The following is an 18,082-nucleotide window of genomic DNA, read 5'->3' as shown; positions in this document are numbered from 1 at the left end:
ACCCTAACCCTTTAACCACGACTTAAACCAGTCATCTGACAGCTAGCCTGACCCTAACCCCTTAACCATGACTTAAACCAGTCATCTGACAGCTAGCCTGACCCTAACCCCTTAACCATGACTTAAACCAGTCATCTGACAGCTAGCCTGACCCTAACCCCTTAACCATGACTTAAACCAGTCATCTGACAGCTAGCCTGACCCTATACCTGAAGACACTTGCCAATTGGTCAGCGCATGCTCGGAGTACACGTCCTGGTAATCCGACCTTCTGAATGTTGACCTGTTTAAAGGTCTTACTCACATCGGCTGAGGAGAACGTGATCACACAGTCATCCGCAACAGCTGATGCGCTCATGCATGTTTCAGTGTTACTTGCCTCGAAGCGATTATAGAAGTTATTCAGCTCGTCTGGTTGGCTCGCGTCACTGGGCAGCTCTCGGCTGGGTTTCCCTTTGTAGTCTGTAATAGTTTGCCACATCCGATGAGCGTCAGAGCTGGTGTAGTAGGATTCTTCGATCTTAGTCTTGTTGTCATGACTTCCGCCGAAGTCGGTCCCTCTCCTTGTTCGGGCGGGGTTCGGTGGTCGACGTCACCGGCTTTCTAGCCATCGCCGGTCCACTTTTCATTTGTTTTGTCTTTGTCTTACACACCTGGTTTCAATTCCCCAATTACTTGTTCATTATTTAACCCTCTGTTCCCCCTTGTTTGTTTGTGAGTAATTGTTTATTGTAAGACGGTCTGTATTTGTGGGCTCGCATATTTTGCATTTGTATTTGAGTAAATATACATTGTCCTGCGCCTGACTCTCTACACCAGCTACACACAGGATGTCTTTACACTTGTATTGACGCTTTGCCTGTTTGATGGTTCATTGGAGGACACAGGGGGATTTCTTATAAACTTCCGGGTTGAGTCTCGCACCTTGAAAGTGGTAGCTCTAGCCTTAAGCTCAGTGCGAATGCTGCCTGTAATCCATGGCTTCTGGTTGGGGTATGTACGTACAGTCACTGTGGGGACGACGTCATTGATGCACTTATTGATGAAGCCAATGACTGATGTGGTGTACTCCTCAATGCCATCAGAAGAATCCCAGAACATATTCCAGTCTGTGCTAGCAAAACAGTCCTTTAGTTTAGCATCTGCTTCATCTGACCACTTTTTCTATTGAAGGTGAGGTTATTCCTGTACATCTCTAGTGTCCTCATAATTAATCAGAGGAAGAGGGCTGAATATAGCCAACAGAAGATAAAGGGAAATCACACTGAATGTTAAGTTGACACTATGTTTAGCCTTGAACCAGGTAAATCATTGACAACGTTCTCTCAGACCTGAACAAGATGAGACACTGTGCATTCTCATGGCAGGTGTGGGTTCACGTTAACTCATATCATGCTGCCATGTCCTTTAGATTCATTCACCAGCCCAGTGAGGTGACCCCCCATGTTGCTGCCATGTCCTTTAGATTCATTCACCAGCCCAGTGAGGTGACCCCCATGTTGCTGCCATGTCCTTTAGATTCATTCACCAGCCCAGTGAGGTGACCCCCCCATGTTGCTGCCATGTCCTTTAGATTCATTCACCAGCCCAGTGAGGTGACCCCCCCATGTTGCTGCCATGTCCTTTAGATTCATTCACCAGCCCAGTGAGGTGACCCCCCCATGTTGCTGCCATGTCCTTTAGATTCATTCACCAGCCCAGTGAGGTGACCCCCCCATGTTGCTGCCATGTCCTTTAGATTCATTCACCAGCCCAGTGAGGTGACCCCCCCATGTTGCTGCCATGTCCTTTAGATTCATTCACCAGCCCAGTGAGGTGACCCCCCCATGTTGCTGCCATGTCCTTTAGATTCATTCACCAGCCCAGTGAGGTGACCCCCCATGTTGCTGCCATGTCCTTTAGATTCATTCACCAGCCCAGTGAGGTGACCCCCCATGTTGCTGCCATGTCCTTTAGATTCATTCACCAGCCCAGTGAGGTGCCCCCCCCATGTTGCTGCCATGTCCTTTAGATTCATTCACCAGCCCAGTGAGGTGACCCCCCCATGTTGCTGCCATGTCCTTTAGATTCATTCACCAGCCCAGTGAGGTGACCCCCCCATGTTGCTGCCATGTCCTTTAGATTCATTCACCAGCCCAGTGAGGTGATTCCCCCCATGTTGCTGCCATGTCCTTTAGATTCATTCACCAGCCCAGTGAGCCATGTGAGCCCCCCCCATGTTGCTGCCATGTCCTTTAGATTCATTCACCAGCCCAGTGAGGTGACCCCCCCCATGTTGCTGCCATGTCCTTTAGATTCATTCACCAGCCCAGTGAGGTGACCCCCCCATGTTGCTGCCATGTCCTTTAGATTCATACACCAGCCCAGTGAGGTGACCCCCCATGTTGCTGCCATGTCCTTTAGATTCATTCACCAGCCCAGTGAGGTGATTCACCCCCCCCCATGTTGCTGCCATGTCCTTTAGATTCATTCACCAGCCCAGTGAGGTGACCCCCCCATGTTGCTGCCATGTCCTTTAGATTCATTCACCAGCCCAGTGAGGTGACCCCCCCCATGTTGCTGCCATGTCCTTTAGATTCATTCACCAGCCCAGTGAGGTGACCCCCCATGTTGCTGCCATGTCCTTTAGATTCATTCACCAGCCCAGTGAGGTGACCCCCCATGTTGCTGCCATGTCCTTTAGATCCATTCACCAGCCCAGTGAGGTGACCCCCCCCATGTTGCTGCCATGTCCTTTAGATTCATTCACCAGCCCAGTGATGTTGCTGGTGAGCCCCCCCCATGTTGCTGCCATGTCCTTTAGATCCATTCACCAGCCCAGTGAGGTGACCCCCCCATGTTGCTGCCATGTCCTTTAGATTCATTCACCAGCCCAGTGAGGTGACCCCCCCCCATGTTGCTGCCATGTCCTTTAGATTCATTCACCAGCCCAATTGGTCCCTCTACCTTGTTTAGTCCCTCTACCTTGCCTTAGAATATTTTCCTTGAGCTGGGAAGGTATTTTAAAACAATCATTGTCGTCATAATTTGTTACTATGGCGATCATCAGGTCTTGGTACATTCTTTACAGCTTGTGTGTTATTTGAAGACACAATTCAAATACAACTTATCTATTGCAACAACCACAGGAGAGAACAATATCCTATGAAGGTGTTTGTGTGGTGTGTTGTGTTGTGCACACCACGTGGATATGAGCTGAGGAGACTATGAGGAGGATATGAACTGAGGAGACTATGGGGAGGATATGAACTGAGGAGACTATGGGGAGGATATGAACTGAGGAGACTATGGGGAGGATATGAACTGAGGAGACTATGGGGAGGATATGAACTGAGGAGACTATGGGGAGGATATGAACTGAGGAGACTATGGGGAGGATATGAACTGAGGAGACTATGGGGAGGATATGAACTGAGGAGACTATGGGGAGGATATGAACTGAGGAGACTATGGGGAGGATATGAACTGAGGAGACTATGAGGAGGATATGAACTGAGGAGACTATGGGGAGGATATGAACTGAGGAGACTATGGGGAGGATATGAACTGAGGAGACTATGAGGATATGAACTGAGGAGACCATGGGGAGGATATGAACTGAGGAGACTATGAGGATATGAACTGAGGAGACCATGGGGAGGATATGAACTGAGGAGACTATGAGGAGGATATGAACTGAGGAGACTATGGGGAGGATATGAACTGAGGAGACTATGAGGAGGATATGAACTGAGGAGACTATGGGGAGGATATGAACTGAGGAGACTATGAACTGAGGAGACTATGGGGAGGATATGAACTGAGGAGACCATGGGGAGGATATGAACTGAGGAGACTATGGGGAGGATATGAACTGAGGAGACTATGGGGAGGATATGAACTGAGGAGACTATGGGGAGGATATGAACTGAGGAGACTATGGGGAGGATATGAACTGAGGAGACTATGGGGAGGATATGAACTGAGGAGACTATGGGGAGGATATGAACTGAGGAGACCATGGGGAGGATATGAACTGAGGAGACTATGGGGAGGATATGAACTGAGGAGACTATGGGGAGGATATGAACTGAGGAGACTATGGGGAGGATATGAACTGAGGAGACTATGAGGAGGATATGAACTGAGGAGACTATGGGGAGGATATGAACTGAGGAGACTATGGGGAGGATATGAACTGAGGAGACTATGGGGAGGATATGAACTGAGGAGACTATGGGGAGGATATGAACTGAGGAGACTATGGGGAGGATATGAACTGAGGAGACTATGAGGAGGATATGAACTGAGGAGACTATGGGGAGGATATGAACTGAGGAGACTATGGGGAGGATATGAACTGAGGAGACTATGGGGAGGATATGAACTGAGGAGACTATGGGGAGGATATGAACTGAGGAGACTATGAACTGAGGAGACTATGGGGAGGATATGAACTGAGGAGACTATGGGGAGGATATGAACTGAGGAGACTATGGGGAGGATATGAACTGAGGAGACCATGGGGAGGATATGAACTGAGGAGACTATGGGGAGGATATGAACTGAGGAGACTATGGGGAGGATATGAACTGAGGAGACTATGAGGAGGATATGAACTGAGGAGACTATGGGGAGGATATGAACTGAGGAGACCATGGGGAGGATATGAACTGAGGAGACTATGGGGAGGATATGAACTGAGGAGACTATGGGGAGGATATGAACTGAGGAGACTATGAGGAGGATATGAACTGAGGAGACTATGGGGAGGATATGAACTGAGGAGACTATGGGGAGGATATGAAATATAAACTGAAGAGACTGCCAACACAGAACTAGAACAAAGGAGCATTAGCATTTAGCATAAACTGAGGGAATGGATATAAGGATTAGCATTTAGCAAAGTTAAGGCAACATTATGTATATAGTAGTTAGGACAGTTAGTAAAGTAGACTGGTAGGGAGGAAGTACCGGGCCGTGGCATCACCAAGCAAACTAGACTGGTAGGGAGGAAGTACCGGGCCGTGGCATCACCAAGCAAACTAGACTGGTAGGGAGGAAGTACCGGGCCGTGGCATCACCAAGCAAACTGGACTGGTAGGGAGGAAGTACCGGGCCGTGGCATCACCAAGCAAACTGGACTGGTAGGGAGGAAGTACCGGGCCGTGGCATCACCAAGCAAACTAGACTGGTAGGGAGGAAGTACCGGGCCGTGGCATCACCAAGCAAACTAGACTGGTAGGGAGGAAGTACCGGGCCGTGGCATCACCAAGCAAACTAGACTGGTAGGGAGGAAGTACCGGGCCGTGGCATCACCAAGCAAACTAGACTGGTAGGGAGGAAGTACCGGGCCGTGGCATCATCAAGCAAACTAGACTGGTAGGGAGGAAGTACCGGGCTGTGGCATCACCAAGCAAACTAGACTGGTAGGGAGGAAGTACCGGGCCGTGGCATCACCAAGCAAACTAGACTGGTAGGGAGGAAGTACCGGGCCGTGGCATCACCAAGCAAACTAGACTGGTAGGGAGGAAGTACCGGGCCGTGGCATCACCAAGCAAACTAGACTGGTAGGGAGGAAGTACCGGGCCGTGGCATCACCAAGCAAACTAGACTGGTCGGGAGGAAGTACCGGGCCGTGGCATCAGGGAGGAGGAACCATACAGAACAGCTGGTGTGTTATTCATAGAAAACAGGGACTGGTTTAGACCTGTGACACCAGGTGGGTGATTAATTATCAGGTAGAACAGAAAAGCAGCAGGCTCCGGACATTAAGAAAGACCTCCCCTTCATCAGACTGACAGATAATAGGAACAATCTGAGTCTCACTGCTCTTTATTCAGGTTATCACACAAAAACACCATGTTCTTTCTCCAATGCCTTTACATAATTATACACATTGTAATGTCTTTCTTTCTGTTGGACATGAAGGTGAATTTGTACAACAAGTCCAACCAGTGTTCTGTTCTAACAAACTGTACACGATGACATCATGCAACATGGGCACCGATCGGACAAATACACTTTAATGTTCTTACTCAGTCCTGTTCTTACTCAGTCCATCAGTCCTGTTCTTACTCAGTCCATCAGTCCTGTTCTTACTCAGTCCATCAGTCCTGTTCTTACTCAGTCCATCAGTCCTGTTCTTACTCAGTCCATCAGTCCTGTTCTTACTCAGTCCATCAGTCCTGTTCTTACTCAGTCCTGTTCTTACTCAGTCCATCAGTCCTGTTCTTACTCAGTCCATCAGTCCTGTTCTTACTCAGTCCATCAGTCCTGTTCTTACTCAGTCCATCAGTCCTGTTCTTACTCAGTCCATCAGTCCTGTTCTTACTCAGTCCATCAGTCCTGTTCTTACTCAGTCCATCAGTCCTGTTCTTACTCAGTCCATCAGTCCTGTTCTTACTCAGTCCATCAGCCCTGTTCTTATTCAGTCCTGTTCTTACTCAGTCCATCAGTCCTGTTCTTACTCAATCATATACACCATGATGTCATCATATACAAGATCTCTTATGCGTGGTTTGTCCTGAGATGATTGGTAGATGAACACTGCCTCTCTGTAGACATCAGCCAATGGCAGATAAGCTTCCTTCTCAGTCTCCTCTTCGGCCACCAATCGCCTTCTCAAGAGGAGCAAGGGGAGGGGCAGTCAGCCCAGGGTTTGTTGTGGCAGGAGTGAGATGGAGAGGTGTAGATGCCCCCTCCCCTGAGAGAGACTAAAGTACTGAGGGCAGGCTGTCAGTGAGTGAAGGAAGGAGAAAGGGAGGACGGTAATTGAGGGATGTCCTTGTCTCTCCTCAACAGGAGCAGTTCCCACAGCCCTTGACACTGTTCATGATCTCCTCCTGTAGTTTCTTCCTCTCCTCCTCCTTCTGGCTGAGTCTCTCCGGCTGCAGTACCACCGGGCTGTTCTTAATGTTCAGTATCTTACTGTTCTGAGTGTTCCACAGGTCAGCATACAGAGAGCCTGGAGTAGCCAGGAGAGAGTGGTGGTCCCCTCGCTCTGCTATCTTACCCTGGAGGAGGAGGGGAGACAGAGGGAGAAGGACAGAGAGAGGGAGAGACAGAGGATTATTCTACTATAAAGTCTAGTTGAGTCCGACTAAAGTCCATGTAAAAAGGACTTTGACACAGAATGCAGTATTGAATGGGAGACATTGAGAATTAATTATAATATCAACTCTACAGTGATGAATAGTCAACTCTCCGTCTCCCTGAATCCCTCCCTCTCTACCTGACTCTTCCCTACTCTGTCTCTGAAACCCTCCCTCTCTACCTGACTCTTCCCTACTCTCAGTCTCTCTGAAACCCTCCCTCTCTACCTGACTCTTCCCTACTCTCAGTCTCTCTGAAACCCTCCCTCTCTACCTGACTCTTCCCTACTCTGTCTCTGAAACCCTCCCTCTCTACCTGACTCTTCCCTACTCTGTCTCCAAACCCTCCCTCTCTACCTGACTCTTCCCTACTCTCTGTCTCTGAAACCCTCCCTCTCTACCCGACTCTTCCCTACTCTCAGTCTCTGAAACCCTCCCTCTCTACCTGACTCTTCCCTACTCTGTCTCTGAAACCCTCCCTCTCTACCTGACTCTTCCCTACTCTCAGTCTCTGAAACCCTCCCTCTCTACCTGACTCTTCCCTACTCTCCGTCTCCCTGAATCCCTCCCTCTCTACCTGACTCTTCCCTACTCTGTCTCTGAAACCCTCCCTCTCTACCTGACTCTTCCCTACTCTCAGTCTCTCTGAAACCCTCCCTCTCTACCTGACTCTTCCCTACTCTCTGTCTCTGAAACCCTCCCTCTCTACCTGACTCTTCCCTACTCTCAGTCTCTCTGAAACCCTCCCTCTCTACCTGACTCTTCCCTACTCTCTGTCTCTGAAACCCTCCCTCTCTACCTGACTCTTCCCTACTCTCTGTCTCTGAAACCCTCCCTCTCTACCTGACTCTTCCCTACTCTCAGTCTCTCTGAAACCCTCCCTCTCTACCTGACTCTTCCCTACTCTCAGTCTCTCTGAAACCCTCCCTCATCTACCTGACTCTTCCCTACTCTCTGTCTCTGAAACCCTCCTCTCTACCTGACGCTTCCTTACTCAGTCTCTGAAACCCTCCCTCTCTACCTGACTCTTCCCATCTCCGTCTTCTGAAACCCTCCCTCTCTACCTGACTCTTCCTTACTCTGTCTCTGAAACCCTCCCTCTCTACCTGACTCTTCCCTACTCTCTGTCTCTGAAACCCTCCCTCTCTACCTGACTCTTCCCTACTCTCTGTCTCTGAAACCCTCCCTCTCTACCTGACTCTTCCCTACTCTCAGTCTCTGAAACCCTCCCTCTCTACCTGACTCTTCCCTACTCTCCGTCTCTCTGAAACCCTCCCTCTCTACCTGACTCTTCCCTACTGGCACACGACAGCAGCACACACCCCTCCCTCCCGTCCCTCCCTCACCCGTCCACCCACTCAGTAATAAAAGTATCCCACCCCCCAGGGAGCGAGGCAGAAGTGTTGGCACCGTGGGCATGCACGTAACTGACTGTTTCTAACTCTGTGACTTAACGAGCCGACACCATGGCGACACGGAATAACACGCCTCCTCGCCACGACGACCTTCTGATCTCTCCATCTGACGCTCTGCCTCTGCTCACGGGGGAACATGGAAAACATCACCAACAGCTTTCAAAGAGCTAAGACACACCACAAGACAAACCAAACCTCAAACCCCTCTCCCCTTTCCTCTCTCCTCCTACCTCACTAGATTAATGTTGTAAGTGAGAACACTACCTCAATAAATATAGTAGCCAAAAGAGGTACATAACTAACTAAACTTAGCGAGGGTTGTGTGTTGTTGAGGACCTTCGCTAAGTGTGTTGTTGAGAACCTTCGCTAAGTGTGTTGTTGAGAGTCTTCGCTAAGTGTGTTGTTGAGAACCTTCGCTAAGTGTGTTGTTGAGAGCCTTCGCTAAGTGTGTTGTTGAGAGCCTTCGCTAAGTGTGTTGTTGAGGCATTTGTCGATACTGATAGGATCGAAAGAAAGGGAGTGCTGCTCTCGGATCAGATTTCGCTATTCAAATCTTTCCTTAACACTAGAATTATTCCACAATACTGACGACAGATCGGCTCCTGGATAGATATTAGGCCTACCACCGATAGTAGCTATTATTGAGGCATCTCATTCTAATGCCTATCCTATAATTGTGACTCAGGTTTCAGGAAACTTAAGAGTATGTCGCGCGTGTCACTACTTCACAGGAGAACATGCATTTTGGTCAGAAATGCCTTCTGGAACATTTGAACTTTCATGTGCCTTAATAACAAACTGATATGCCATCTGTAAATCCAAATACAATTGTTAAATTACGAGCCTAGTTGGTTTCGCCTCTGAAAAGTCAGAAACCTTCCCGCTAGCCATGATTGGCCGAGAAAATGGATGGGCCGAACATGCCAAGAGATGAGCTTGGATTGGTCTGTCACGAAGGACTGTCTATAATGAGCTGCTCAGTATGTTGTTAATGTTATTTTTCCTTTATTTAACTGGGCAAGTCGGTTATAAACACATTCTTATTTTCAATGACGGCTTAGGAACAGAGACTTGATCAGGGGCAGAAGGACAGATTTTTACAACCTTGTCAGCTCAGGGATTCAATACTGCAACCTTTCAGTTACTGGCCCAACTCTCTAACCACTAGGCTACCTGCCGATCTACATACACCTACAGTATGTGACTGTCTGAACACCTACAGTATGTGACTGTCTGAACACCTACAGTATGTGACTGTCTGAACACCTACAGTATGTGACTGTCTGATCACCTACAGTATGTGACTGTCTGAACACCTACAGTATGTGACTGTCTGATCACCTACAGTATGTGACTGTCTGAACACCTACAGTATGTGACTGTCTGATCACCTACAGTATGTGACTGTCTGATCACCTACAGTATGTGACTGTCTGAACACCTACAGTATGTGACTGTCTGATCACCTACAGTATGTGACTGTCTGATCACCTACAGTATGTGACTGTCTGAACACCTACAGTATGTGACTGTCTGAACACCTACAGTATGTGACTGTCTGATCACCTACAGTATGTGACTGTCTGATCACCTACAGTATGTGACTGTCTGATCACCTACAGTATGTGACTGTCTGAACACCTACAGTATGTGACTGTCTGAACACCTACAGTATGTGACTGTCTGAACACCTACAGTAGTGACTGTCTGATCACCTACAGGGACTGTCTGATCACCTACAGTATGTGACTGTCTGAACACCTACTGACTGTCTGATCACCTACAGTATGTGACTGTCTGAACACCTACAGTATGTGACTGTCTGAACACCTACAGTATGTGACGGTCTGAACACCTACAGTATGTGACTGTCTGAACACCTACAGTATGTATGTTAATAGTCCAACGCTCTAACCACTAGGCTACCTGCTACCCCAGTGGGTGGGCCTGCTACCCCAGTGGCTGGGCCTGGCACCCCAGTGGGTGGGCCTGCTACCCCAGTGGCTGGGCCTGGCACCCCAGTGGGTGGGCCTGGTACCCCAGTGGGTGGGCCTGGTACCCCAGTGGGTGGGCCTGGTACCCCAGTGGGTGGGCCTGGTACCCCAGTGGCTGGGCCTGGCACCCCAGTGGGTGGGCCTGGTACCCCAGTGGCTGGGCCTGGCACCCCAGTGGGTGGGCCTGGTATCCCAGTGGGTGGGCCTGGTACCCCAGTGGGTGGGCCTGGCACCCCAGTGGCTGGGCCTGGCACCCCAGTGGGTGGGCCTGGTACCCCAGTGGGTGGGCCTGGCACCCCAGTGGGTGGGCCTGGTACCCCAGTGGGTGGGCCTGGTACCCCAGTGGGTGGGCCTGGCACCCCAGTGGGTGGGCCTGGTATCCCAGTGGGTGGGCCTGGTACCCCAGTGGGTGGGCCTGGCACCCCAGTGGGTGGGCCTGGTACCCCAGTGGCTGGGCCTGGCACCCCAGTGGGTGGGCCTAGTAGCCCAGTGGGTGGGCCTAGTACCCCAGTGGGTGGGCCTGGTACCCCAGTGGGTGGGCCTAGTAGCCCAGTGGGTGGGCCTGGTACCCCAGTGGGTGGGCCTGGTACCCCAGTGGGTGGGCCTGGTACCCCAGTGGGTGGGCCTGGTACCCCAGTGGGTGGGCCTAGTACCCCAGTGGGTGGGCCTAGTACCCCAGTGGGTGGGCCTGGTACCCCAGTGGGTGGGCCTGGTACCCCAGTGGGTGGGCCTGGTAGCCCAGTGGGTGGGCCTGGTACCCCAGTGGGTGGGCCTGGCACCCCAGTGGGTGGGCCTGGTACCCCAGTGGGTGGGCCTGGCACCCCAGTGGGTGGGCCTAGTAGCCCAGTGGGTGGGCCTAGTACCCCAGTGGGTGGGCCTGGTACCCCAGTGGGTGGGCCTAGTAGCCCAGTGGGTGGGCCTGGTACCCCAGTGGGTGGGCCTGGTACCCCAGTGGGTGGGCTTGGTACCCCAGTGGGTGGGCCTAGTACCCCAGTGGGTGGGCCTGGTACCCCAGTGGGTGGGCCTGGTACCCCAGTGGGTGGGCCTGGTACCCCAGTGGGTGGGCCTGGTACCCCAGTGCGTGGGCTTATTCCCTCCAAGTCCCAACCATGGCTGTGCCGTTACCCAGTCATTTGAAATCCATAGATCACGACCAAATGAATTAATTTAAATTAACTTATTTCCTTATATGAACTGTAACTCAATAGAAACATTTAAATTCTTGCATGTTGCATTTATATTTTTGCTCAGTATACATTTCCAGATATTATATGTTTATAATTTTGTCAGAAAGTCATTTTCATTGCAAGTTAAAGCGTACAGTTAGCTAGCTAGCTAACGTTAGTTGGCTGGCTGTCCAAAGTTACATGTACGATCTGTCATGGAGTTGACCTGAGGGGTTTATGACCCCCATAAATACCTTTGCCCTTTTTCCTCTCTCTACCCTACAGAGTGACTCTTGGAAAGCCCTTTGTTAACACAGAGAGTCGGGGAACATCAAAAGGTGGGAAACGGAACCATATTTCGGTAATCCAGTTGAAAATATGTGTTGGTACTTCAAGAATATTATCTCAGATCAGTTGTCATCTTGAGAAATTCTTATTGATGATAGGATGGCATAAACTGTATCTTGGAAAGATCAGATTCACATGGAATTGCTGTGCAATTTAAATGTTTAAATATGAAACTATTTGTGAAAAGATTAAATGTAATTTTAGCTTCCAAATGAGAGAATTGGGTTTTCATAAGGTTAGAGCTCTGCTCAATCAGTGGCCCGCCCCTGTGAAGAGACCTTGGTTATAAACTATGAAACACAACCTTCTCTCCCTCCACTATATAAGCCCTTTACGAAAAATAACTTTCTGTTCCGGGTACATCAGGACGACGATCCGATGTCAGAAGGGTTCAGATAATAACTACAGAACGAAGCCAACCTCAGCGTGAGCTTTGGTTGCGAATGGTATGAACTTTGAACTGTTATTCACAACAGAAGTGATACCTCCTAGCCGTTGAGTTAGCAGCGGCCGCTGTAAACGTGGGCTAGGGAAGGGCGGACGACGGATCCAGTCTAACACACAACGACGATACCACAATGTATCCAGTTTACCACCAGAGACATTCTTCCGAGTACAGGAAGATCTCTGTACAATATTTATCATGCAGTCATCTCGGTTTTCAACCTATACTCTATTTATCGTGCAGTCATCTCAGTTTTCAGCCTATACTCTATTTATCGTGCAGTCATCTCAGTTTTCAGCCTATACTCTATTTATCGTGCAGTCATCTCAGTTTTCAACCTATACTCTATTTATCGTGCAGTCATCTCGGTTTTCAGACTATACTCTATTTATCGTGCAGTCATCTCGGTTTTCAGCCTATACTCTATTTTTGCAGTCATCTCACATTTTAATGCCTATTCTGTGTTTAGTGCAGTTTTTTCAGAAAGTGACTCTATTTATCAGTGCAGTCATCTCAGTTTTCAGCCTATACCATTTATCGTGCAGTCATCTCAGTTTTCAGCCTATACTGTTTTAGTGGTGCAGTCATCTCAGTTTTCAGCCTATACTCTATTTATCGTGCAGTCATCTCAGTTTTCAACCTATACTCTATTTATCGTGCAGTCATCTCGGTTTTCAGACTATACTCTATTTATCGTGCAGTCATCTCGGTTTTCAGACTACACTATTTTGCAGTCAAATTGACACATAATAATGTTGATTCTGTGTTTAGTGGAGTTTTTTTATTAGAAAGTGACCGCTGATATCTTCAGAACAAAGGTGACCACAAATAAGCTTACATACAATTACCATTATCTAAATAACAAGTGTTTTCAACTTTACTGTTCTAGTGGCCTCAGGTAGTCTGTATATAATGAGTGTTTTCAACTTTACTGTTCTAGTGGCCTCAGGTAGTCTGTATATAACAAGTGTTTTCAACTTTACTGTTCTAGTGGCCTCAGGTAGTCTGTATATAATGAGTGTTTTCAACTTTACTGTTCTAGTGGCCTCAGGTAGTCTGTATATAATGAGTGTTTTCAACTTTACTGTTCTAGTGGTCTCAGGTAGTCTGTATATAATGAGTGTTTTCAACTTTACTGTTCTAGTGGCCTCAGGTAGTCTGTATATAATGAGTGTTTTCAACTTTACTGTTCTAGTGGCCTCAGGTAGTCTGTATATAACAAGTGTTTTCAACTTTACTGTTCTAGTGGTCTCAGGTAGTCTGTATATAATGAGTGTTTTCAACTTTACTAACGGTGGTTTTAATGATGTGGTCTCAAGTGTCTGTTCTGATGTGTGGTGTGTGTGTTGCAGGTTGTCCTGGTGGATGGAAATTAAGATCAACCAAATGCGCCAGGCCAGGGACATTTTGGCATGGAAAAGATTTGGGACCTGAATGTTATTCGAGGTAGAAGAAATCGTGGTCTAATATCCCAAATCTTAAAACACGTCCAGTGATTTTTGAACATTTCCTGTTGAAAAGTGATATTCGGGGCAGCAGGTAGCGTAGTGGTTAGAGTGTAGAGGAGGCAGGTAGTCTAGTGGTTAGAGTGTAGAGGAGGCAGGTAGTCTAGTGGTTAGAGTGTAGAGGTGGCAGGTAGCCTAGTGGTTAGAGTGTAGAGGAGGCAGGTAGTCTAGTGGTTAGAGTGTAGAGGAGGCAGGTAGCCTAGTGGTTAGAGTGTAGAGGTGGCAGGTAGCCTAGTGGTTAGAGTGTAGAGGAGGCAGGTAGTCTAGTGGTTAGAGTGTAGAGGAGGCAGGTAGTCTAGTGGTTAGAGTGTAGAGGAGGCAGGTAGTCTAGTGGTTAGAGTGTAGAGGAGGCAGGTAGTCTAGTGGTTAGAGTGTAGAGGTGGCAGGTAGCCTAGTGGTTAGAGTGTAGAGGTGGCAGGTAGCCTAGTGGTTAGAGTGTAGAGGAGGCAGGTAGTCTAGTGGTTAGAGTGTAGAGGAGGCAGGTAGTCTAGTGGTTAGAGTGTAGAGGTGGCAGGGTAGCCTAGTGGTTAGAGTGTAGAGGTGGCAGGTAGCCTAGTGGTTAGAGTGTAGAGGTGGCAGGGTAGCCTAGTGGTTAGAGTGTAGAGGAGGCAGGTAGCCTAGTGGTTAGAGTGCAGAGGAGGCAGGTAGCCTAGTGGTTAGAGTGTAGAGGAGGCAGGTAGCCTAGTGGTTAGAGTGTAGAGGTGGCAGGTAGCCTAGTGGTTAGAGTCTAGAGGAGGCAGGTAGTCTAGTGGTTAGAGTGTAGAGGTGTCAGGTAGTCTAGTGGTTAGAGTGTAGAGGTGGCAGCGTAGCCTAGTGGTTAGAGTGTAGAGGAGGCAGGTAGCCTAGTGGTTAGAGTGTAGAGGAGGCAGGTAGTCTAGTGGTTAGAGTGTAGAGGAGGCAGGTAGTCTAGTGGTTAGAGTGTAGAGGAGGCAGGTAGCCTAGTGGTTAGAGTGTAGAGGAGGCAGGTAGTCTAGTGGTTAGAGTGTAGAGGAGGCAGGTAGTCTAGTGGTTAGAGTGTAGAGGTGGCAGGTAGCCTAGTGGTTAGAGTGTAGAGGAGGCAGGTAGCCTAGTGGTTAGAGTGTAGAGGAGGCAGGTAGTCTAGTGGTTAGAGTGTAGAGGTGGCAGGTAGCCTAGTGGTTAGAGTGTAGAGGTGGCAGGTAGCGTAGTGGTTAGAGTGTAGAGGAGGCAGGTAGTCTAGTGGTTAGAGTGTAGAGGTGGCAGGTAGCCTAGTGGTTAGAGCGTAGAGGTGGCAGGTAGCGTAGTGGTTAGAGTGTAGAGGAGGCAGGTAGTCTAGTGGTTAGAGTGTAGAGGTGGCAGGTAGCGTAGTGGTTAGAGTGTAGAGGAGGCAGGTAGTCTAGTGGTTAGAGTGTAGAGGTGGCAGGTAGCGTAGTGGTTAGAGTGTAGAGGAGGCAGGTAGTCTAGTGGTTAGAGTGTAGAGGTGGCAGGTAGTCTAGTGGTTAGAGTGTAGAGGAGGCAGGTAGCGTAGTGGTTAGAGTGTAGAGGAGGCAGGTAGCGTAGTGGTTAGAGTGTAGAGGTGGCAGGTAGCCTAGTGGTTAGAGTGTAGAGGAGGCAGGTAGTCTAGTGGTTAGAGTGTAGAGGTGGCAGGTAGCCTGGTGGTTAGAGTGTAGAGGAGGCAGGTAGTCTAGTGGTTAGAGTGTAGAGGAGGCAGGTAGTCTAGTGGTTAGAGTGTAGAGGTGGCAGGTAGCCTAGTGGTTAGAGTGTAGAGGTGGCAGGTAGTCTAGTGGTTAGAGTGTAGAGGTGGCAGGTAGTCTAGTGGTTAGAGTGTAGAGGTGGCAGGTAGTCTAGTGGTTAGAGTGTAGAGGAGGCAGGTAGCCTAGTGGTTAGAGTGTAGAGGTGGCAGGTAGTCTAGTGGTTAGAGTGTAGAGGTGGCAGGTAGCCTAGTGGTTAGAGTGTAGAGGTGGCAGGTAGTCTAGTGGTTAGAGTGTAGAGGAGGCAGGTAGTCTAGTGGTTAGAGTGTAGAGGTGGCAGGTAGTCTAGTGGTTAGAGTGTAGAGGTGGCAGGTAGCCTAGTGGTTAGAGTGTAGAGGTGGCAGGTAGCCTAGTGGTTAGAGTGTAGAGGTGGCAGGTAGTCTAGTGGTTAGAGTGTAGAGGAGGCAGGTAGTCTAGTGGTTAGAGTGTAGAGGAGGCAGGTAGCCTAGTGGTTAGAGTGTAGAGGTGGCAGGTAGCCTAGTGGTTAGAGTGTAGAGGAGGCAGGTAGCCTAGTGGTTAGAGTGTAGAGGTGGCAGGTAGCCTAGTGGTTAGAGTGTAGAGGAGGCAGGTAGCCTAGTGGTTAGAGTGTAGAGGTGGCAGGTAGCGTAGTGGTTAGAGTGTAGAGGAGGCAGGTAGTCTAGTGGTTAGAGTGTAGAGGTGGCAGGTAGCGTAGTGGTTAGAGTGTAGAGGAGGCAGGTAGTCTAGTGGTTAGAGTGTAGAGGTGGCAGGTAGCCTGGTGGTTAGAGCGTAGAGGTGGCAGGTAGCGTAGTGGTTAGAGTGTAGAGGTGGCAGGTAGCCTAGTGGTTAGAGTGTAGAGGTGGCAGGTAGCCTGGTGGTTAGAGTGTAGAGGTGGCAGGTAGCCTAGTGGTTAGAGTGTAGAGGTGGCAGGTAGCCTGGTGGTTAGAGTGTAGAGGTGGCAGGTAGCCTAGTGGTTAGAGTGTAGAGGTGGCAGGTAGCCTGGTGGTTAGAGTGTAGAGGTGGCAGGTAGCGTAGTGGTTAGAGCGTAGAGGTGGCAGGTAGCCTGGTGGTTAGAGTGTAGAGGTGGCAGGTAGCCTGGTGGTTAGAGCGTAGAGGTGGCAGGTAGCCTAGTGGTTAGAGTGTAGAGGTGGCAGGTAGCCTGGTGGTTAGAGTGTAGAGGTGGCAGGTAGCCTAGTGGTTAGAGCGTAGAGGTGGCAGGTAGCCTGGTGGTTAGAGCGTAGAGGTGGCAGGTAGCCTAGTGGTTAGAGCGTAGAGGTGGCAGGTAGCCTGGTGGTTAGAGTGTAGAGGTGGCAGGTAGCCTGGTGGTTAGAGCGTAGAGGTGGCAGGTAGCGTAGTGGTTAGAGTGTAGAGGTGGCAGGTAGTCTAGTGGTTAGAGTGTAGAGGTGGCAGGTAGCCTAGTGGTTAGAGCGTAGAGGTGGCAGGTAGCCTGGTGGTTAGAGTGTAGAGGTGGCAGGTAGCCTAGTGGTTTGTAGAGGTGGGCCAGCAATCAAAGGTTGCTGGATTGAATGGCCCGAGCTGACAAGGTACAAATCTGGTGGTTCTGCCCTGAACAGGCAGTTAACCCACTGTTCCTAGGCCAGTTAACCCACTGTTCCTAGGCCAGTTAACCCACTGCCCCTAGGCCAGTTAACCCACTGTTCCTAGGCCAGTTAACCCACTGTTCCTAGGCCAGTTAACCCACTGTTCCTAGACCAGTTAACCCACTGTTCCTAGACCAGTTAACCCACTGTTCCTAGACCAGTTAACCCACTGTTCCTAGGCCAGTTAACCCACTGTTCCTAGACCAGTTAACCCACTGTTCCTAGGCCCTCATTGAAAATATGAATTTGTTCTTAACTGATAAAAAATAATAATATATCCCAAGTATATAACTACTCCTTGAAGTTTGCAGTTGTATAAAATAAGATTGTTTTGTTCCCAAATGTTTTTTTTTTTTACCCAAATGTTTTTTTTTTACCCTTCAGTGTGCGTAATTTTCTGTATTTATACTTGGGATAACGCTTTTCAACGGGAAAAGTTTAAAAAAATAAAATCCCTCCTTGGAATAATCACTATGAAAAGGTCTTCTTACCTTGTTGAGTACGATGATCTCGTCTGCGTCTACGATGGTGGACAGTCTGTGAGCGATGAACACGGACGTCCGGTCCTGGACCAGACCCTTCATGGAACTAAGAATGTTCTAGAAGTACACAGAATCAACATGAAGTATTAGAAATAGTTCCGGAACGCTCTAGAATGAATTATTCGAAATTGTATTAGAATTTTGTATAGGAACATAAAGTATTAGATACAGTTCTAGAATGTTCCAGAACAACACAGGAACACCAAGTATTAGAAATAGTTCTAGAACTTTCTACAACACAGAAACATTGAATGTTACAAATAGTTCTAGAAGGGTCTAGAACAACACAGGAATATGAAGAATTCAAAATGATTTCCAGAATGTTT

At 48.9% G+C, this 18,082-nt stretch overlaps 1 protein-coding gene and 1 long non-coding RNA gene across 16 annotated transcripts in view; one reads left to right on the top strand and one right to left on the bottom strand.

Annotated features, from left to right (window-relative positions):
- Positions 1–5,798: 5,798 nt before the first annotated feature.
- Positions 5,799–18,082, bottom strand: part of abcb7 (ATP-binding cassette, sub-family B (MDR/TAP), member 7) — a 201,946-nt gene continuing 189,662 nt past the window's right edge. For 7 of the 9 annotated variants that reach the window (XM_052487127.1, XM_052487126.1, XM_052487125.1 and 4 more), the window contains 2 exons: positions 17,706–17,813; positions 5,799–6,995 (listed from right to left, as the gene is read on the bottom strand). In XM_052487127.1, the coding sequence (XP_052343087.1) occupies positions 6,777–6,995; positions 17,706–17,813 (327 nt within the window). In that variant the 3' untranslated portion in view covers positions 5,799–6,776. Of the gene's footprint in view, positions 6,996–8,505; positions 8,609–17,705; positions 17,814–18,082 lie in introns of all 9 variants that reach the window. The other 2 variants (XM_052487130.1, XM_052487129.1) reach the window with 1 other exon arrangement.
- LOC127913793 (uncharacterized) lies at positions 13,416–17,095 on the top strand. 7 transcript variants are annotated; one of them, XR_008086730.1, is made up of 7 exons: positions 13,416–13,645; positions 13,697–14,453; positions 14,616–14,654; positions 14,784–15,384; positions 15,417–15,455; positions 15,680–16,447; positions 16,768–17,095. It is a non-coding gene; the product is annotated as an uncharacterized LOC127913793 (long non-coding RNA). The 7 variants fall into 7 exon arrangements; XR_008086729.1 differs by having other exon boundaries at positions 14,784–16,383; positions 16,800–17,095; XR_008086732.1 differs by lacking the exon at positions 14,616–14,654 and having other exon boundaries at positions 13,697–14,268; positions 14,784–16,447.

Source organism: Oncorhynchus keta, chromosome 30 (assembly GCF_023373465.1).
Source record: "Oncorhynchus keta strain PuntledgeMale-10-30-2019 chromosome 30, Oket_V2, whole genome shotgun sequence".
In the NCBI taxonomy this organism is placed as follows: domain Eukaryota; kingdom Metazoa; phylum Chordata; class Actinopteri; order Salmoniformes; family Salmonidae; genus Oncorhynchus; species Oncorhynchus keta.
This window is presented reverse-complemented; position numbering and strand designations above follow the sequence as displayed.